The 23,277-nt window shown below is 36.3% G+C and overlaps 1 protein-coding gene and 1 long non-coding RNA gene across 3 annotated transcripts in view; both read left to right on the forward strand.

The window, feature by feature from the left end:
- Positions 1-23,277, forward strand: part of LOC132233506 (uncharacterized) — a 251,850-nt gene that overhangs the window by 207,026 nt on the left and 21,547 nt on the right. The gene's annotated exons all lie outside the window — the stretch shown is intronic.
- WDR41 (WD repeat domain 41) overlaps positions 1-23,277 on the forward strand; it is a 53,713-nt gene that overhangs the window by 11,624 nt on the left and 18,812 nt on the right. Inside the window, exons 3-7 of the mRNA XM_059694278.1 lie at positions 5,256-5,304; positions 6,646-6,777; positions 9,858-9,920; positions 15,141-15,252; positions 20,853-20,915. Of these exons, the coding sequence (XP_059550261.1) occupies positions 5,256-5,304; positions 6,646-6,777; positions 9,858-9,920; positions 15,141-15,252; positions 20,853-20,915 (419 nt within the window). The remainder of the gene's footprint in view (positions 1-5,255; positions 5,305-6,645; positions 6,778-9,857; positions 9,921-15,140; positions 15,253-20,852; positions 20,916-23,277) is intronic.

Consider the following 23,277-nt stretch of genomic DNA (forward strand, 5'->3'; position numbering starts at 1 on the left):
ATGAAGTGGCCTAACCAAAAAGTAAAAATGGAATCTGATTAAAGCTCTAGATCTGTTAGTTTACCAGAAATACAGGGGACAGAGGTGCATTTTGTTAAGTGACAACACTGGAAGGTAGCTAGCAAGATCCAGACTGTGAGAACTGTATAAAGTAAATTCTTAATTGCAAGGAAAAAATATGAAGACGGAATCAATTGACTAAAAAAACATTAGAGGTATGTCAACCAATTGCAATATAGAAATCTTATTTAGATCCACAGTTACTAGCTTAAAAACTTGAGACAGGGAAATTTGATCATTGACTAGGTATGATATGTCATTAAATGTTAACTTTGTGGTGTAAAATAGTCATAAGAGATATATATTAAAATAATTACTGATGAAATGAAGTACAGTAACTGGGATTTGCTTCAAAATAATATGTGTGGAGGGGCAATTGGGTGTGGTACAGATGAAACAGTGCTGGCCGTGAGTTGATAATTATTAAGGACAGGTATAAGTACCTGAGGATTTTTGTTATACAGTTTCCACTTTTATAAATATTTAAATTCTCCATAATAAATGTAAAAATATGATGTATGTTTGTTAGAGAGGAAATAAAAATGCCAATTTAAAAAGTATTTTTGCTTCAGTATAAAATAAAACTTTGTTCAATGCAGAAATCACACAGGTGGACATGAACATATCAGCTTACTAAAATAATAACTGGCAAAAATTAGAATAAAGAATGTGGCTCGGTAAATAGTGGGTTTCCTAATACAACACCCTGAGTTAGGTAGACTTATTCACTGAATCACTGGTGCAACTGGACATCTACAAGCCTCCTACTTCAATGTAGGCTTACCTTAAAAACGAGCAAAGCAGAATGTTTTCTCTCTGTGAACAGACAAATCTCCAGAGAAAACCCAGAAGAGCCTGAACAGAGCATGCTCAGTTCATTCTCTCAAACTCATTTATTAGGTCAGTTGGGAGAGGGAGAGGCCAGGATGCTTCTTTAGTAGTTCTTTCAGGGAAACTTGAGCTCTGGGTAATGGAGAGTGCCCCCACCCCCACAATGGAAGTCACAGGAATTTTTGGTATTCTAATACTTGTAAGCTTGATGTGTAGTTTAGTTTTCTATTTGTGATTTGGAGGAGGGGAGAATTTACCAAGGTTTTGCCTTTGCAAATGACTATGGGAACTATGAAATCTTCCCTCTTTTATTCTATTTGTGAGGACTTTAGACATTCAGATATTAGAGTTTTGTGTGTGTGTTTGTATATTTTTTTCTTAAGGAAAAAAATTGTTTTCATAGATCTAATGAAAGAATCAGTGGCAATGTCTATGGCTCCTGAAAATGCTTTGGAATTCCCTTAAACACCTATTAAAAGTCTACATCTCTAATTTTTTTCAAGTAGTTCTAACATACAAGATAAGTAAAAATCCATTTTAAATGAAAACTTTGTTATTTTTCAGTTTTGTTATTTTTCAACTATTTTATTGTAAAAAAAGATACACTATTTAAGCTGCATCATGTATTAGAAAGTACTGTGGGAAATTAGTTAACCACAGGGATTTTTTTTTGTCATAATAATGTTATATTTTTATATTCCCAGTGCTTTATGGTTATGTAGATATTGAATACAGGAGGGTTCATGTTCAGATTTATGGCTATACTTTTTATTATGTCCTCTAAGGTTATATTTGAATCTGTAGCACCTTTGACTTAATTGAAATAAATTCACATGAATAAGAGCTATTAAATATGCACTTAGGTAATGGACATAGGAATTGTGAAAATACATGTTTTATTTTATATAGATCTTTGTGAAGCTTTGCTGTTCTTTTAGCCCACAGTTGGCAAGAATAAGAGTACTTTCTCTGAGATGTTGTTCAAAGGGAAGGTGTTTAAAGGGAGTGATTTCTATAATGAAAGAAGTATAAATGAGAATTCTCAGTGGGTACATGATCTAGACCTTGTAACATTACTGAGTAATGTAGACTGAGCTCTTCAAGGCAAGAGCTATCTCATTGATCTTTACTCTTAGGATCAAGCACATACATACTTATATGTTATATAGTTAGTGCTTAATAAATATTTATTGAAGAAATAATTGAGTCATCAACTCTCAATAAATTAGGTCTCATAATTAGGGGAGGAGAAGATGGAACATTCTATAAACTCTAATATAGGTCTTCACTAAACCATGTTTCTACCTTGTTAAACTTGTTTTCATGTATATAGCTTTTGCTTAGTCATTTAATTGTATAGTTTCAATGAATATTTTTATAAAGTTTTTAAAAAACATTTTTATTAATTTCAGAGAGGAAGGGAGAGGGAGAGAGATACAGAAACATCAATGATGAGAGAGAATCATTGATTGGCTGCCTCCTGCATGCCCCCTACTGGGGATCGAGCCTGCAACCTGGTCATGTGCCCTTGACTGGATTCAAATCCGGGACCCTTCAGTCTTCAGGCCAATGATGCTCTATCCACTGAGCCAAACCGGCTAGGGCAATGAATATTTTTAAAGACTTGGTTTCAAGTTAAGAAAACTTGAAGGCCATGTGTAATAACAGGAGCATGAAAAAAATAAAAGGAATTTATCTTTGTGGTGAGATTGTGAGTGTAAAGTTTTTCAAATTTCTATTTTTGTTGTGACAATATTGATATATTAATAATGATAAGAGAAAAGTGAGATTAAGACAATCTATTTTACAGAACCTTTGCAACTCTTTAATGTTTGCTTATTCATTGAAAAAGCATTATTTAGTGCTATAAACCTGCCAGAAATAGAGATTTGTTGAATTAGAAAGTGCCATGTTATAAAGATCAATAAATATGGCAATTATTATATTGAATTGATTCTATAAAGCCTATTTTTTTCTATTTTAATATCTGTAAAATTTGAATAAATCATATAATTGATAGTGTATTTCCATTATGTAGCATTTTTCCCCTTAATAGTACATAAAGTAATAGAATGTCTTATAGTTGATGATGTCTTAGATCTGATACAGTACCTTTTTAAGTCATTAAATTTTAATATCTTGGGACAAGAACTACATATAATTGATCTTGGCATTTTCCGAACGTATAGTATGAAATCTCATTGCATATATTTTGTGCTAATCATTAAAGAAGCATTTCTCTTAAAAACTTATCTTTAGAATGGAATGTTTAGATTCTATTAATTTTGAGTTTTTTAAAAAATTATTTTATATAATTATATATAATTTTATGACAATATAGCCACTATTTTTTTCTTCCATTGAATAACTTAAGCCTTATTGACATTTTAATTACTCTTTTTAAAATGGTTCATTACTTGTTTTCAGCCGTTACAGTATATCTTACTGTATTAGGAATTCTTGGGTTGAATTTTCATTTATGATTTGGGAGGTGGCTGTGGTATGTGCTTGACTGATTAGGATAAACTGACTTAGAGGTAAACAGATATAGTTAGTGCAGCTAGTTTTCAGTTATCCATCCTAGTAGAATGGATAATTGTAATTTGTGAACGATCTCCCAACCCTTTATTATAGTTATTTTTAAAAATTTATCTTTATTGTTTAAAGTATTACAGATGTCCCCTTTTTCCCTACCCACACTTACCCCCTTCCCCGCCGCTCCTGTCTCCTCCCCAGGCCTTCACAACACTATTGTCTGTGTCCATCGGTTATGCACATATGCATAGAAATTCTTTGGCATAGTTATTTTATGAGAGGTAATATATAGCAAAGTTACTTGCATTTTTAAACTTCATGAGTAGGTAATAATAGGTACTGAAATGGTAGAAAAAAAAGGCAGCAATAGAATATATAAGAATTGAAAGGACTGAGTTATCCATCAACTGGGTAATCAACCTCTGAGCAACTAAAAATTGGCTGTGATTTCATGCATTACTATTGGGCATTGTTTAGCTTTAACTTGTTTACTACTGATTGAATTAAAGTTTGAGGTAAAATGCTTTATATCTCATTTCTAAACTCGTGACCTCATGAGATTCAGATGTGATAAAACAACAATGAGAAGTTAAAAATCAAGGTTAGAAAAAAGTATATTTTTAACCTGTAATCTTCTAAAATGGAGAAAAGCAATTATAAGAATTTCAAGAATCAATATAAATTGATGTTTTATACCAAAGAAAACTTAAGACCGTGAGTACTGCTCTCCCACCATCACTATACAAATAAAAATAGATCGATAGGTCTAGAAACATAAGCTAGTAAAGACATCTAGCAACTAGTTTTGATACTAAAGGGATTGTTAAGTATTGTAATCCAGAAAATGTATGTAATTAACCATAAGAAATTATATTTTTAATTTAAAAATAAGTTTTCTTTTTAGTATTCAGATCTTTTATGTACTTCATTATTTCATTTTGAAAAATTAAGTGTTAAGCATGGATTTTACAATAACTCTTTGTGTGGTTTCTAGCTTGTAATGTAGGTAGTTTTAAAGCCCCTTTCCATTAAAAAATATGTAGTTCTATATTCAAATACTATTAACAGACTATCAGACTGTATTTGGCCAATTTCCTATCTCCTGGATAATCTTTTAGCTCCTGCAGTAGGAGATGTAATCAAATGGTTTTGAAGTGGGTACTAAATATAGGATTTGTCTGAGCCAGTGAAGACAACAGGTGCATATGGGATTTTGAAACTGAATCTGAAAAATTTGAACTTGAAGCTCAGTTTGGGGTATTAATGAAAATGTTACTTGACTGAAGTAGTGAAATTTTAGGAATCTTATATAGGGATAAAATTCAGGAACAAGGAAATTTTTGTGTCCTAGTGTTAGGGGCAAAAGTAGAGTATGATGTTGGCTTTAAAAAGTAGTTAGAGTATTTTTACAGAGAAAGGAATAGAAATAATTAACTTATCTAAGGACATGGTTTATTTTTTCCACTTCTGGAATGTCACTTCTTCTCAGTGAAGCTGTTCCTCAGTTTGGCTTTATGTCACTTAAGTCGGGTTTACATATAATTTTAAAGCAAGGAAGGACTTTAAAGTTCCTTTACAGATCTCCCTCATTCTTACATTTCTTGCAGTTTATTCATTGTAACACTCTAAATGATCTTATCTTTGTATCTTCAGTACCTGGCACAAATCCTAGCAGGTATTCGTCAATATTTGCTAAATTAGCTTAGATAACTTAATCTGCATTAATATTAGTAATTCAGAATATCATTAATAAGGTTTGATGGTTCTTAGTAATTTTAGCACTTAAATGTCACCAGTGACTTATTTTTTAACTTTTTTTCTCTAACCAGATTTGCATCTGCTGGTGATGATGGACTTGTAGTTGTGTGGAATGCCGAGGTGTGTATTGATTTTGTGTGGACTGTGTAATAAAGATATGACTGTATAGTTGAGTATACATTCATAAACACTATCTGGGGATATATCAGCATATTAGTAGACAGACTAATTAATACTTGAAAAGGCATACTTGGGAAGATTTCATTTAAATTGGGAGCCAATATTTTTTTAAAAAATATATTTTATTGATTTTTTACAGAGAGGAAGGGAGAGGGACAGAGAGTTAGAAACATTGGTGAGAGAGAAACATCAATCAGCTGCCTCCTGCACACCTCCCACTGGGGATGTGCCCGCAACCAAGGTACATGCCCTTGACCGGAATCTAACCTGGGACCCTTGAGTCCGCAGGCTGACGCTCTATCCACTAAGCCAAACCGGTCAGGGCGGGAGCCAATATTTTATAATAGAAACTTTTTTAATGAAGATTTTTTCCTGAGAAACAAATACCAAGATGTGAAAATAAAATTTTAATCTTACTGAACAAAACTTACCAGCAACTATGTATGACTCTGAAAATGAATCAAGTGTTGATTTTTGTGGCAATTTTTCTTTCAAAGTGATGATTACATAATGTAACATGCTTCTCATGTTTGAATTTAATAGCAATATAATAAAAGGCTTATTTAAAAAGTATTTAAAGCTTAACCAAATTTCTCTGAGACCTCTCTTCCTGATCCTTTGATACTCAGGTTATTCTCTTTTGAAGTATCTATCTTCTCTCATTGTCTGATCTGTCAGATCCTCATTTTTCAATGGCTTTGTCTATGATTAAAGGACTTCTTTAACATGTTCCCTACATTCATGAAATCTTGTAACCTTGGAAAGATTTGTAATTTGTCATATTTACATTGTGTTTTATAGTGTGTTTATTACTTGGGAAGTCCATGAGAGTCTCATGGGTGGGAATAGCTGTTGCTATTAAATAGAGGTGGAGTGGAGGCTAACTTTATGAGTAGTTGATACATTATTGGATATAGATATATTTGTTGTTGTTATGCTGCCTTTTTTCCTTTCCACAACTGTATGACTGTGGGGACTTAAATAACAAATACTTGGATAAGAAGGACTATCTATTTTTTCCTACAGATTAAGTTACTGATATTTTTATGCTTAATTTATCCAATTATATTCTTAAAATCATATGGAAAGAATATTCCTTTAAATTTTATATGAAATATGCTAAAATTTGTATTGTCTATCAGAAAATACTTAAAATTGTTTATGGCTAAGTAATTTCAAATAGAATGTATGCATTTTCTACATAGTGATTCTTCTTAGTGTTGTTAAAGTAATTTAAGTTGTGAAATAATGAACCTGTTAACATTTTCATTGGTATTTCAGACAGGAGAAAAACTTTTGGAACTCAATGGACACACTCAAAAGATAACAGCTATTATTACATTTCCTTCCTTGGAAGCATGTGAAGAAAAAAATCAGCTCATCTTGACAGCGTCTGCTGATAGAACAGTTATCATATCCTTTAGTCTGGAAGAGAGTGAAGTAACTATTGTGACCCAAGGGACTAGTATATACATTATTAGTCTTTAGGCTCTTGGGGCCTGTTTGCACATTCCTCTTTTAGCAAAAATGATTTTGTTCTAGCTTTCATAAAACACTTCTTAAAAGCATTAGGCATCTGAAAAGTATTAGACTTGAAATAGTAGGTTAAGGTGTATTATTGATGGAAACCCCATGACTAAAACTGTTCTTTCTAGAGTTACTATTATATAAAATAGATGAAATGGAGAAAATGAGCTTAAAAATGCTTAGTATCTCAGTTTGCTTTTCAATTTAGGGAAATAAAGATCAGTTGGACTGGAAAATAATTTACTTCGTTTTTTTTTCCTCCTCATTGTACAGCAAAAAATAGTTAATGGCCCCAACCCATAAGAACCTTTTGAGAACCCAGTCTGACAGAAAAGTGAATTGCCATTGGCTCAGTGTTTAATATTACTATTTAGTATTTAAAAATAAAATTAAAAAAGTATGTTACCTTTCTTTCCACCTTACTTTTAGGTAAAGTTTAAAAATGTAATGGCATTTTATAAATGCTTATATGTGCCACACATTGTTCTGTTTTATATAAATCCATTTGATCCTTACAATAAGAATTTTTGTTCTCATTCACAGATATTAGAGGCAAAGAGGGGTTAAGTAACTTGTCCAAGGTTATGCAGCCAGTATAGGGCAGAAGGTAAGCAGTCTGACTGCAGAGCCGAGTTCTGAACCACTATATAATAATACTGCCTTTTAAAATATTTTCCTTAGCCTGGCCAGTGTTGCTCAGTAGTTGAGCGTTGACCAATGAACCAGGAGGTCAAGGTTCGATTCCCTGTCAAGGCACATGCCCAGGTTGCAGGCTCAATCCCCAGTAGGGAGCATGCAGGAGTCAGCCGATCAGTGATTCTCTCTCATCATTGATCTCATTGATATTTCTCTCCCTTCCTCTCCCTTCCTTTCTGAAATCAATAGAAATATATTTAAAAAATGTTTTCCATAAACAAATTTAGCCCTTTAATCTTTTTATGAGGAATTTGGATTTGTGAAGGCCATAGCCAAATGCTATGGATAACTGTAATCTCTCATGACCTTTTTTTTTTTTAAGTTATCATAGATTACCTTTAAAAAGTCTATGCTCTTTGAAAATTCTGTTTAGCTTCAAGCATTAGTGAAGTAAGTTTCACAGTAAGCTCAAAGGAGTCAGTGTTACTCAGGCTTCTGTAAAACATATACATACTTTATGAAACTTAAACAAGCTTCTCAGCTAAAGTGATTTCTAGACAGGTTTCCAATAGGTGAAAACATTTTAAGAAAAGATTTAAATGGTGATAAATTGTGAGGGGATTACAGTATTATGTAAACAAGGGCATAAAATTCGATGATTTTTAGGTCAGGTTAGCGTTATTGCTACTGCTCTATCGAGGCAATTTATTTTATGGACTAAAGATCTTTTTTTATTTGTTTTCAGTATCAATATAACCTCTGCAAAAGTAGAATTTAAAATGCTTTTTTATTAGATGATTTCTAAAGTACTTAGAGGCAATTATTAAAAATTACTGTTACAGTACAGTACAGAGATGAGTAGATGGGACAATATCAGTATAAACTGTACCTGTAAATGATGGTATAGACTCATTTCCTTTGCAGAATGACTTTGTTGAAAATAATTCCGGGGTGCTTTGCTGGCAGTTCTTTTACTCAGGTGAATTCTAAATTAACCCTTTGCGGTCGTTTGTCTACTCTCAGCCACCAAAGCTTTTTTACCGTTCTGGTCTTATATCTGCTCTCAGCCACCACAGCAAGGAACCGTACGAATCTTAACTCTATTCATTCATGTATCAGTTCATAATTTCTCTGAAAGCTCTTAAGTGTCTAAGCGACCTTGTCACGAACCAAAACATTGCCCCGACAAATCGGAGATATCGAAACTCAATATAAACAAACGCGGTCGTTCCACACTCGCCATGCAAAACACCGTGGCGAGTCAGTCGCCTTTTGAGAGTGAAGAAATCGACAAGCTTCGGAGATACTTCGCAGAATTTCAAATAAAGCTTTACAAGTTACGTTTAACTGTAATTAGGCATTCTCGCTTGTTAAGATATTTCAAAATAATACTCCAAAATGGCAAAAAGAAAGTTACCGAAAGAAGTGTACTGCGAATCTGAAAGTAACGATGAAGAGTTTTATTTTGGCACCTTGAATACTGACTCTGACGTAGAAAGTGATAACGTTTGTAGTGATTCTACTAGTAGTGACGTAGTTCCAAAAAAGAATTAATAAATCTTGTTTATCCTTCATAATCTTGCATGTTACGTATCACTGCTCTTTCAATGGAAATTAATTCCGACCAGTATGACACCCATGTCCAAATTTAATACAACCGCAAAGGGTTAACTCAGCTTGGGCCTTCTCTATTAACTAAAACTTCATTAATTAAATGCTCAGTGTAGATTTAAAACAATTTTGTCAAGTGATAGTCTTAAAAGTTTGTATGTACATATATATATTTATACATATTATATATATATATATATATTATGTGAATGTGTTTTCAGATATGATGTAACATGTGTATCTTACCATAGGAAATGGTGTGAAAAATTTGAAAATCATCATACTCCTTAGTTAAACTAACCTTGGACATTTTATGAGAGGTCCTCTAATTACTTTAAATATGTATACAGGTAATAGGAACACACTGTTACTATCTTTTTTTAACCAGGATAACAGTAGTTAATTATGTCATACACATTGAGAGAGCTTTCAGTCAATATGGTGGACTATTTTGGAGAATAAACAAAATTTAAACAGTTGCAATATATAATGTCTATAAAGATTCAGTTTTCAGACCATCCTTTCTGTTGGCATTTTCAAATAGTTTGACAGTAAAATTTACCAGAAAATTATTTTAGGTTGTATGCCTACTGTGCTAAGTTGATGACTCAATATTTTATGCCTTATTTTCTACCTAAATGTGTGACATTTGTGACTTAATTATTGGAAAAGTTATAAGATTTGAAATGTTTAGAAATTGTTTCTTAACATAAATTTAGGTATGGAATTGTGATACTGGCAGGCAAGTTCAAAAAGTGTCATGCTTCCAGTCTACTGTAAAGGTAAGATCATAAGCTGATATTTTATGGTAAAAATTTTTTTGTCTGAGAAAAAACTGTTAAGTTAGTTTGATGAAATTACTTTTGTAGGTTTAAAAAATTATTTCTTCCTGCCCTAGCCGGTTTGGCTCAGTGGATAGAGCCTGTAATGATTCACATTACAATAAAAGCCCTTATAAAGCACTTTTAGTCGGCCTGTGGACTAAAGAGTCCCAGGTTAGATTCTGGCCAAGGGCACATGCCCGGGCTGTGGGATCGATTTCTCCCCCAGTAGGGGATGTGCAGGAGGCAGCCAATCAATGATTCTGTCTCATCATTGATGTTTCTATCTATCTCTCTCCCTTACTCTCTGAAATCTATTAAAAATATTTAAAAATATTATTTCTTCCACACATAGTTACAGTTATTTTATTCTTCTAAGATTAGGTTTTTGGAAGTAAATATTTCAAATGCTAGAATGTTTGAATTTGAACTTACAGCAAGCAATAAATCTCTATAGCAAGATAAGGGAAAAGGTAATACCTAGTATGTTTCTAGTAAGTAATTACAAAAAGAGGCAATCCTTGCAGAATGACTCTATAGTAGTAGTTAGTATGTTTCTTTACTTTGAAATAAAAACATGGAATCATTTGTCCCTCACACTCTGCCTTCTATAAAATCATAAAGATAAGATATGTTTACAATAGCCAAGATCTGGAAACATCTCAGGTGACCATCAGTAAATGAGTGGATACAAAGATGTCCATTTACACAATGTAATACTATGCAGCTGTAAAAAAGAAGGAACTCTTAACCTTTGTGACAGCATGGATGATGGACCTGGGAACTTATTATGCTAATTGAAATAAGCCAGTCAGAGAAAGACAAGTATCACATGATCTCACTTATATGTGGAATCTAATGAAAAAAATAAACTGACAAACAAGATAGGACCAGAGGCATGGATATATAGAACAGACAACAGACTGACAGATCTCAGAAGGGAGGTGGGTGGGAAGACTGGAAGAGATTAACCAAAGAACATATATGCTTATGTGTATAGCCCATGGACACAGACAGTAATGTGGTGATGACCTGGTTGGGGTGGAGGGGGGACCTGAGTGGAGGGAAGCACAAAGATAGGGAAAGGGGGACATCTGTAATAGTGTCAATACTAAAGAGAAGTAATTAGTAGGATAAATTATTCCTAAAAAAATGTCAGTTACTTATTTCCAAAACAAAATGTTATGGGGCTAATTGGTTGCTACTGTTAGGTTCATTCATTTTACAAGTATTAATTGGGGCTTATTACATGAAAGGAACTCTGCTACATGTTGGAGAAACAAACTTGGATAACACTTGGTTACTTTGATTCCTACAGAAGAAATTAACCTTAAATGTTCTCACAAATGTGTCTTTCAATAATGTGAGCAAGTTTGGAGAAAGATGCTAGTAAAATGAGATAATGTTTCCTCTTGCTTTAAAGATAACTGATCTCTAAATTGGAGCCAATACTTAAGAAAAAAAAAAGAAGAAAAAGTATTGCTGTGTGCCAATTGTCAATATATTCCTGAAAGGCAGCATCTCTGGTAGCCATCTCATGCTACTATGCTCTTCTAATTATCAATTTAGTAAAGTTTATGGGGAAGAAAGTGCCATTTACTGTATGCTTGTATCCAATTTAACAATGTACTGTCTTTGAAGAAGCCATTTAAGTATTGATTTGATCATATCTCTATGCTTTATGTGATCTGAAAGACACCTCTTTTAAATTCCTTAAAAAATACTCTTGTTTTCTGTCTGAGCTCATTAGGTTTCAGATAAAACACCTGAATTGAAGGAACAGGGAAAGAAAAAATTTAGTGTATTGGAGAAATTTCTTTGGTGAGCTGTTTTATGAACTGTTTAATAAAAAGTGCCTAATTCCAGTATGGTGAAAGTACTTTATAAGGGCTTTTACCATAATGTGAATCAGCTAGACCAGCCGTGGGCAAACTACGGCCCATTTGAAATGAATAAAACTAAAAAAAAGAAGACCGTACCCTTTTATGTAATGATGTTTACTTTGAATTTATATTAGTTCACACAAACACTCCATCCATGCTTTTGTTCCGGCCCTCCGGTCCAGTTTAAGAACCCATTGTGGCCCTCGAGTCAAAAAGTTTGCCCACCCCTGAGCTAGACAGTTGTATTTACTCCTGCTATGAGTTTCACATTAAAAATCGTTAAAAATAGCATTTTACTCACTTTAGTTCAGTGGTTAAAATTGTTTTTGAGCATGCTTTATTAAAGAAATTAGGATCCCTAATAAATATAAGAAATACTGTTTATTTTTTGAACTAGTAAAGTTTTTATAAAGGTTGATATTAGCAAGGAGATGGTGAAATTGTCATTTGAATTGCTGTTGAGAGTATAAATTGATATGATCTTCTGGAAGGTAGTTTGTCATTATGAATGAATCTTAAAAAAAAGATTACATTAATTGACTCAGTGATTCAACTTCTAGAAAACTCTTTAAAGAAAATAATAAACATGGGCAGAGATTTATGAACAGAAATGTATATTGCAAATATATTTTGTAGATGGATGATTGGCAGTATCCTAATGTCTTATAGGAAAGTAGTTAAATTATGGTAGATATATATATGCTAAAAATGATATTTCAGAAGAGTACACAAAGAGTTTGGAAAATTCTAATAAGATGTTAAGTAACAAAAGCAGTAAATGAAAACTAAACCTAGTAATGAATAAAAAGGGTTATATACCATGACCAAGGGAGATTTATCATAGAATATGAGTTTAGTTTAACATTTGAATATTTAATCAATGTAATACACCATAGTAAGAATAAAAGACAAAAAACATGATCATCTCAGTAGATGCAGAGAAAGCATTTGACAGACTCCAAACCTCAATAAACTAGGAATAGGTGAGAACTTCCTCAACCTAAGGAAGGGCATCTATGAAAGCCCCACAGCTAACACTGTATTAATGGGGAATGACTGACTGAATACTTTCCCCCTGAGATCAGGAACAAACAAGGATGTCTACTCTTGGCATTTCTATTTAATGTTGTACTGGAGGTTCTGAACCAGGGCAATTAGACAATAAAAGAGAAAAGGCATCCACATTGGAAAGGAATACATAAAACTATGTAGAAAAAATAGCTATATAGGAAATTCTATATCCACAACAAAACTATTAGAGCTAAAAATGGATTTAGCAAAGTTTTAGGATACAATTCAGTATATAAAATTAATTGTATTTCTATATACTAGCAGTGAACATTCAAAAATAAAATTGAGAAAACAATTCATTTACAGTAGCATCCAAAAGAATAATATGCTTAGAAATAAATTTAAAGAAGTAATAGGTGACTTGTACACCAAAAGCTACAAAACATTGTTGAAAGAAACTAAAGAAAATCTAAGTAAATGAAAAGACATCCCATATTCATGGATCAGATTTAATATGGTTAAGATTGCAGTACTACCCTGTCTACATATTGGATACAATCTCTACCAAAATCTCAACAGGGTGTTTTTTCCCTACGTTCTTGTTTTTGTTTTGCAGAAATTGATGAAGAAGTGCAGGGGACCCTAGCATAGCTAGAACAATCTTGAAAAGAAATAACGAAGTTGCAAGATGCAAGCTTCCCAATTTGAAAATTTATTAGAAAACTATAGTAATCAAGACAGTGTGGTACTGGCATAAGAATAGATATACAGATCAATGGAATAGACTTAGTTGCTTAAAACAAATATCTCACAGAGTTTGTAGTCAGGAATAGAGAGCAGCTTAGCTGGATAGTTCTGGCTCAGTGTTTCATGAGGTTGTCATCTGAAGGCTTGACTGGATTTGGAGGTTCCTAGGAGACTCACATGCTTGGGAAGTGTTGGTGGTTGTACAGAGGCTTTACTTTCTTGCCGGGGGGGGGGGGGTCTTTCTCCATGTGGCTGCTTATGTGTGTTTGCCCTAGAGAGAGTGACCTAAGAGAGAGCAAGGAGGAAACCACCATTTGTCTTATCAACACTAATAAAAGAGAAAAATGGTAATTGGCGTACGAGCTATCCTTTTCATTGGCTAATCAGGGCTATATGCAAATTAACTGCCAACTAAGATTGGCAGTTAACTGCCAACAAGATGGTGGTTAATTTGCATACGTAGGCACAATGCAGGGAGGCAAAAGGGAAAGCAGGAAGAAGCCCCCTGCCACTGACAGTGATTGGAAACCCAGGGGGGAGCTAAGAGCTGGGGGGCAGGGCAAAGGCGGCCCTGCGGCCGCCTTTGCCCTGCCCCCCAGCCATGATCAGAGGATCAGGCACTTTTTCCGCCCTGGCCAGTGATAGCAGGAAGTAGGGGTGGAGCCAGCGATGGGAGCTGGGCACGGTCGAAGCTGGCAGTCCCAGGAGCTAGGGGTCCCTTGCCTGGGCCTAAAGTGAAGCCCACGATCATGGGGCCGCTGCAGCTGCAGGTCCCCGCTGCCCGGGCCGGACGCCTAGGCCAGAGGCGTCAGGCCTGGGCAAGGGGCCGATCCTGCGATTGGAGGGTGATGGGGGTCAACGCCTGAGGGCTCCCAGTATGTGAGAGGGGGCAGGCTAGGCTGAGGGACACTCCCCCCCCGACACACACACCCAGTGCACGAATTTCGTGCGCCGGGCCCCTAGTCCATATAATAAAAGGGTAATATGCAAATTGACCCTAACAGCAGAACAACTGGGAATGATTGGTCACTATGACACACATTGACCACCAGGGGGCAGACGCTCAATGCAGGAGCTGCCCCCTGGTGGTCAGTGCGCTCCCACAGGGGGAGCTCTGCTCAGCCACAAGCCAGGCTGCCAGCTGCCAGCACAGCGGTGGTGGCGGGAGCCTCTCCCACCTCCTCAGCAGCGCTAAGGATGTCCGACTGCAGCTTAGACCTGCTCCCTGCTGGCAGGTGGACATCCCCCAAGGGGTCCCAGACTGCAGGAGGGTACAGGCCGGGCTGAGGGACCCTCCCCCCCCCAAGTGCACAAATTTTTGTGCACCGGGCCTCTAGTGTCTTTATAAGTCACACACTATCCTTTCTGCCACATTCTATTCATTAGACACTAGTCACTTAGTAGAGCCCACATTCAAGGGCAGGGTAGTTAGGCTTCACCTCTTGAAGGAAAGGGTATCAAAGAATTTAGAACATATTGTAAAACCACCAATGAATGCATGAACTGCTAAACTTACGTATATTTCTCATAAATTTTGCAGTGTTTAACTGTTCTTCAGAGACTGGATGTTTGGCTCTCTGGTGGGAATGACCTATGTGTGTGGAACCGAAAATTAGATCTCCTATGTAAGACTAGTCACCTTTCTGATACAGGTAAAAAACAAATCAAGGTAATTGTGAACCATGAGTGACAGACTCTAAAAGACACAGAATCTTCAAAGAGACTTTCCATGAACAAAGGGGAGGGGGAGGGTACTTTTCTTTGCAGTTCTGAATATACTGGTAAAATGTAGCCATATTCTCCAGGTTGTTTAAAGGCTGTGTAAAATATATTTTCATCAAATTGGAAGGAAAAGATTCCCCTCCTTTTGGATTCCTTATCCCTTCTAACAGAATTTTTCAAAGTGGTCAAGAAAAACCTTTTAATATAAGATCATCAAACTCTAAATGGAGTTTGGGAGTTTGATGAGCATGTTGATACCTGAAAGCACTTTTATGGCTTTACAATAGCACTTTTTAAAAATATTTTAGATCACTTGTCTTTCAATAGATTTCTTAGGATGACCTCATTTTACATTTGGTTTTACTAAAAAGTTTATTCATGAGCAAACTTACTAACAAAATTCTATTTTCTCAGAATTCTGTTAATAGACAATTTTTTGTCTTAACAGAAAAAAGATCAATTTTGACTTCTATAGATACCAAGGATTTTAAAGAATAAAATTAAAATTTATTCAGAGTAAAAACATCCTATCTAATAAAAGAGAAACATGGTAATTGGCGTACGACCGCTACCCTTCCCATTGGCTAATCAGCGAGATATGCAAATTAACTGCCAGCCAAGATGGCAGCCGGAAGCCAGGCAGCTTAAACTGAACATGAGGCTTGCTTGCTTCCGTGACGGAGGACTGCAACGCTCCCCTCCTGCGTTGCCGGCCTCTGAGCCTGCAGTTTAAAAAACATTGTAACAAATATAGAAGCTAAACAAAACCCCAGAAACCAGCTTTCAGCGAGCCGGGATCTCAGAGCTGGAGTTGATACAGAGTTTCGATTATAGAACCGAAACAAACCAGATACCTGTTTTCAGCAGCTGAGGCCTCAGAGCTGGAGCTAAGCCTCAGAGCTAAAGCTGGCCCAGAATAAAAAAAGAAAAAAAAGGAGCAGTTGGGAGCTTCAGTCCCAGCCTGAAAACAGCCCTCAGCCCCTCACCCAGATGGCCAGGCACCCCAGTGGGGACCCCCACCCTGAAGGGTGTGAGACCAGCTGCAAACAGCCATCATCCCCTCATCCAGGTTGGCCAGGCACCCCAGTGGGGACCCCCACCCTGATCCAGGACACCCTTCAGGGCAAACCAGCTGGCCCCACCCATGCACCAGGCCTCTATTCTATATAGTAAAAGGGTAATATGCCTCCCAGCACCGGGATCAGCGTGACAGGGGGTGGCGCCACAACCTCCCCATCGACCCTGCCTTGAGTGTGACAGGGGGTGGTGCCCCAACCCCCAATCGGCCCTACCCTGAGTGTGACTGAGGGTGGCATCGCAACCTCCCAATCCGCCCTGCTCTGTGCATGACAGGGGGCGGCGCCCCAACTCCCCAATCGGCCCTGCTCTGAGCCCGACCAGGGGCTGCACCTAGGGATTGGGCCTGCCCTCTGCCACCTGGGAGCAGACCTAAGCCAGCAGGTCGTTATCTCCCGAGGGGTCCCAGACTGGGAGAGGGCACAGGCCGGGCTGAGGTACCCTCCCTCCCCACCGAGTGCACAAATTTTTGTGCACTGGGCCTCTAGTTTAAGTATAAATGAGTAAATGATAGTAACCGTGAAGTTATGTGATACACTATTAACTATTTTTGTTCTAAAAGTAATCAAATGAGCCCATGGACATCCTATAATGAATATTATTAATTATTGACATCTTAAAGGTAGTAGTAGCTCCGTGAATTGAATAGATATTTCATAATTGGAAATAGCTTATCTCTACATAGATATTATAAAATAGCATGAAAATAATGTGATATCTTAGCAAAATTCAATCCATACCTAATTAGGATTTATAATTTAACCTTTCAAGTCAACATTGGACCACTAGTAATCTTGTTTGAATCTAGAGTGCATATTTATGTTTACTATTATCATGAATTATATCTATTTACATGTACATATTTCTTTCATTAGCCTGTGGTCATATGTGAATTTTACTCCATGAATAATTAGTACAGACATACCTTGGAGATAGTGCAGGTTTGATTCCAAACCACCCCCAGTAAAGCGAATATTTCAATAAAGTGAGTCATGATTTTTTTTGTTTCCTAGTACATATTACAGTTACACTATACTGTAGTCCAGGGGTCCTCAAACTACAGCCCGCGGGCCACATGCAAATACAAATATTGTATTTGTTCCCGTTTTGTTTTTTTACTTCAAAATAAGATATGTGCAGTGTGCATAGGAATTTGTTCATAGTTTTTTTTTAAACTATAGTCCGGCCCTCCAACGGTCTGAGGGACAGTGAACTGGCCCCCTGTTTAAAAATTTTGAGGACCCCTGCTGTAGTCTATTAAGTGTACGATAGCAGTCTGTCTAAAAAATGTATATAACTTAATTAAAAATATTTTATTGGTAAAAAATGCTAACCATCATCTAGGTTGGGGTGGCTGTGGCAATTTTTAAAAATAAGACAGTGAAATTTGCCTCACCAATGGACTCATTTTGTGAATGATTTCTCTGTAGCACACGATGCTGTTTGATAGCATTTTATTTACAGTAGAATTTCTTTCAGAATTGGAGTCAATCCTCTCAAGTTCTGCCAACACTTTATCATCTAAGTTTATGTAATATTTTAAATTTTTTGTGGTTATTCAACAGTCTTCACAACATTTTCACCAGGAGTAGATTCCATCTCAAGAAACCACTTTTTTTTTTTTCCTGATCCGTAAGAAACAACTCATCTGTTTAAGTCTTATCATGAGATTCAGCAATTCATTCACATCTTCAGGCTCCACTTCTAATTCTAGATCTCTTGTAATTTCTGCCACATCTGTAGTTACTTCCTCCACTGAAGTCTTGAACCACTCAGTCGTCTATGAGGGTTGGAATCAGCTTCTCCCGAACTCCTGTTAATGTTGATATTTTGACCTCTTCCCATGAATCATGAATATTGTTAGTGGCATCTAGAATGGTGCATCCTTTCCAGAATATTTTCAATTATTTTGCTCAGATCCATAAGAGGAATTACTAACTACGGCAGCTCTAGTCTTACAAAATGTATTTCTTAACTTATAAGATTTGAAAGTCCAAATTACTCCTTGATCCATGGGCTGCAGAATGGATGTTGTGTTAGCAGCCATGAAAACAAGATTAATCTTGTACATCTTCCATCAGAGTTCTTGGTTGCCAGGTGCATTGTCAATGAGCATTTATATTTTTTCTAGGTCTCAACAGTGGGCTTAGAATATTCAGTAAACCATGTGGTAAATAGATATGCTGTCATCCAGACTTTGTTGTTCCATTTATGGAGCACTAGCAGAGTAGATTTAGTATAATTCTTAAGGGCCCTAGAATTTTCAGAATGGCAAATGAGCTGTGGCTTCAACTTCAACTAACTCATCAGCTGCATTAGTCCCTAACAAGAGACTCAGCCAGTTCCTCTCTAGCCATGAAAGTACTAGATGCATCTTCCAAAAGAGGCTGTTTCATCTGCATTGCAAATCTGTTGTTTAGTAACCACCTTCTTAGCTAGATCTTCTGGATAACTTGCTGCAGCTTCTACATTAGCACTTGTTGCTTCACCTTGTATTAAAATTTTTTTTTAATTGATTTCAGAGAGGAAGGGAGGGGGGAGAGAGAGAGAAACATCAATGATGAGAGAATCATTGATCAGCTGCCTCTGGGGATCAAGCCTGCAACCTGGGCATGTGCCCTGACAGGGAATTGAACCATTACCTCCTGGTACATAGGTCAACGCTCAACCACTGAGCCATGACAGCTGGTCATACTTCTGTTTCTATTATTTTATAAAATTATTTATAAAAAATTTTTAGCAAAGTTTTCCACATCTAGAATTCTTTTCTTCCTAACCCTCCCTGTGCTCTCCTGTCCCTTTTACTTTTTTATATTGTACTGCTAATTCCTTCCTTTTGCCCTCCTCTACAATCACTTCTTCTTCCTTATACTTGGGAAATGCATAAAATACTGTTAAACCTATGTGGAGAAAAGATTTTAGAGAGACTTACTCCCCAAACTACACGAGTCTTTTGATGGGTGAGAGAGTAAAGTAAAGGAGTATAATATTTTCCAAATTTGAATATATGTTATAAATTACTTTTATATAAGTTATATATATTTCATACTGGAAAAATTAACTTTAATAGTTTTTGTACCTGTGCATGTGGTGATTCTGAATTTAATACTTCAATTCTTTAAGTCTTACTAACAAAAGTAATAATTATTACATATGTTATAGAAATTAGCATATGTTATAGAAGTTATAGTTACACTATAAAAAGTTACTGAGATCTCTATATTTAAATAAATAAGTGAGCCTGGCCAGCGTGGCTCAGTGGTTGAGTGTCAACCTATGAACCAGGAGGTCACGGTTCGATTGCCGGTCAGGGCACATGCCTGGTTGTGGGCTCAATCCCCAGTGCGGGGCGTGCAAGATGCAGCTGATCAATGATTCTCTATCATCATTGATGTTTCTATCTCTCTCCCTCTCCCTTCCTCTCTGAAATCAATAAAAATATATTTTTTAAAAATATAAACAAGTGAAAGATGTTGAATTGTTGAATCTAATTAATTTTGTAAATATTAATTAATTAAAAACATGTTATTTAAAAGCCCCTTTCTGCCCTGGCTGGTTTGGCCCAATGGATAGAGCGTTGGCCTGCGGACTGAAAGGTCCCAGGTTCGGTTCCGGTCAAGGGCATGTACCTAGGTTGTGGGCACATCCCCAGTAGGAGGTGTGCAGGAGGCAGCTGATCGATGTTCCTCTCTCATCGATGTTTCTAACTCTCTATCCCACTCCCTTCCTCTCTGTAAAAAATCAATAAAATATATTTAAAAATAAATAAATAAATAAATAAAAGCATAAAAGCCCATTTCTTAGCTGTTGACTGCTGGCTAACTCATTTACTGCCAGGGAACCCACTCAGGATTCTCAGGATTCTTTTTTTTTTTAAATATATTTTATTGATTTTTTTACAGAGAGGAAGGGAGAGGGATAGAGAGTTAGAAACATCAATGAGCGAGAAACATCAATCAGCTGCCTCCTGCACCCCCCCCCCCCCCCCATCGAGGATGTGCCCGCAACCAAGGTACATGCCCCTGACCGGAATCGAACCTGGGACCCTTCAGTCTGCAGGCTGATGCTCTATCCCCTGAGCCAAACCGGTTAGGGCCCCACTCAGGGTTCTTAAATTTAAAGTAAGGAAAATGCCAATTTTATATCTCCTTTGAGCTAGGTGTATTGTAAATGGTGAGGGTGATTATCTTAAGGGATCCCTGGTAAATAAGTTTATCATAATGTTCAAAGAGTATATCCTACCCTTACTAGATCAATAGTCTTCCAAAGGCCTCACCAGTTTTTCACAAAATCATTTTCTGTGTATAAGCAAGCAAGTGTGATATAGAAAATTGTGTGTGCTTTTTTGTGACCACTCCCTTTATTGTAAATGACTGACATAAAACTGAGAATGCTTTTGTTTTTTATGTAACCATAAAGAAAATAATTTTACTTTTGTTTTATATTTTTGAAGGGATCAGTGCTTTGATTGAAATACCTAAGAACTGTGTTGTGGCAGCAGTTGGCAAAGAATTGAGTGAGTATGACTCTTTTTTTCTTCTATTTTCAAAAAATTTTAAACTAGAACTTGTATACACATTTTAGAAAGACTAGTTAATATTTCATTTAAGGAACATCTGCCCCTGCCCCAGTCTTGGTCTCCTGGGATTGTTGAAGTGATATGGAGACCTAGACATTTTCATGATATTAAGTCAGTTTTTGTCCTACCCTTGTTCTAACATAGCCAAGTGGGGCAGCTAACCTCACTCCTCTTATGCCAGAGAAGACCCATAGTCCTCTCTGTTGCTGATCTGTACACATACACTTATTTGACAAAAAAAAATAAAAATAAAAAAAAAAACCACATAAAACAACTGTCAACATTTTGGCAACTAAAAACTTGAGTCAAAGGAGGATTATTTGGGGAATTTACTAAGGTAGGAACTATGGAGTTTTTGCCTCAGGAAGCCAGAATGGGGCCCATTATCTTTGGGGCAGTTTATGCCATTTCCCTTAGAGTAGTGGAATAGCAGAGGAAGGGGTAGGTAGCAGACGCCTTTTGTAAATGTATTAATTATGAACATCTGAAGGCCACTTTCTTAGCTTTTGACTATTAGTTAACTCATTTACTGTCAGGGAGCCTCCAGTGAAGAAAGCCTTTTGTGCTCACTGCTTTGTGAATGGAATTTGGGTGCCAGAATTGATAGAGTAAACATGCTTCTTAAAAGCTGCTTCTTTCTTGCCATTCGGTATTGCTTGTGCTACTTCTTCCAGAGACCAGCCCTGAAATTTGCTGTGACTATTAGTTGGCATGTTTGCAAAACCCCATGAGACGTGAACTCAGTAGTTCTCAAACTTGAGTGTGCATTAGAATGACCTGAAGGGCTTATTACAAACACAAATTACTGGGCGTTACCTCCCAGAGTAATTCAGTAAGTCTAGACTGGGGCCTGAGCTCTGTATTTCTAACAGGTTCCCATCTCACTTGTGGTGTTCTCCTCAGGCTCTCATTACCTTTCTTAACTACGAATATTGCATTAAGTCTCCTACTTACCTTTCTTCCTCTACTTTAGTGCTTGTCAATGCCTTCTGTTCCTCTGGTTTAGCGCTTCTCATACATACATTCTTCAGTAGATGCTAGAAGGATCTATCTAAAATGCAGACCACTCTCCTGCTTAAAGGCTTTGGTGGCTCCCTATTGCCTAAAGCAGTCATTTCTAGGCTCAAATTTCTGACTAGTACAAAAGTTTAGATTTTTGGAGCTCAACATAGAGTTGCCAGATAAAACTAATAAACAACAAAAAAAAGCTATCATTTACCACTTTCATTTTGTAAAAATTACTTTTTAACAACAAAGTATGAAGAACATGATCTCAGAAAGAAGTAATAGGACTTTAAATTGAATATATTTACTTTCATGTGGCCCTTATTTTTTCTTATTTTTGCCCCAGATGAATAAAATTTTTGCCCCAGAGCAGCAGTTGCCAACCTTTCGGACCTCACAGACCACTAGTTGGCGACTGCTGCCCTAGAGGACCAGTGTAATTTCATCACTACCCTGCAGGATAAAGTGCAAAGTTTTCAACATATCAAATCAGGCCCTCCAGTACCTTTCTCCTCCTATATTGCTGGCTTGTCAATACTGAATTGCCTGGGATTCCCCCACCTAAGGTGTTTCTCACCTTTATGCCTTTATTTCTGCTGTCACTCTGTATCAGGTTTATCCTCCTGCTCATTGTCCTCTTTGATCCGGCTAATTCCTACTTACTCTTTAAGAGCTCAGCTCCAGTATCTTTTGAGGAAGAAGGCTTGCTTACTTAATGCCACCTCCCCTCCCAGAAGTGTTTCCACTGTGTTGTCATAATCTCACATCTATCATTTCATTTACTACTTTAAAAAAAGACTTCTGTTTACTTTTTGTTCTCTCCTTGCCCTCCTTTTCAGAATATGAGCTACTTGGAGACTGGAACTTTCTTATTCATCTTTCTGTTAACAGATAAGAAATTTTTATTGAATGGATGAATGAATTAGTGAATTCATTAAAACACTACTAAAAGTTAGAGTATCATCTAAAAAAAGAAGTGAAAGTTGATTTTATTCAGAAAGTAATTTATAAAAATACATAATATTCTTTAAAATGAGGTTCTGCATTTTATTTAATTTTGTCATAAAATAAATATATAGTGCTATTTTTTCTTATGGAAAAATAAATTTCATTCCTGTAAATGGGGTATCTTTTCTATTTCCAAGACCAAGCTTGTACCTATATACTTGGTTTTCAGTGTTCTATTCCAATTTCTCTCTTTCTGTGTGAAGGTTCCTTTCAACAGGAAGTATAAGTTCTGTGTGCACCAGCTTCAGTGACTTTTGAAGGTTTACTGGCTATCAGCGCTGAGACC

This window comes from Myotis daubentonii, chromosome 4 (genome assembly GCF_963259705.1).
Source record: "Myotis daubentonii chromosome 4, mMyoDau2.1, whole genome shotgun sequence".
Classification (NCBI taxonomy): Eukaryota; Metazoa; Chordata; class Mammalia; order Chiroptera; family Vespertilionidae; genus Myotis; species Myotis daubentonii.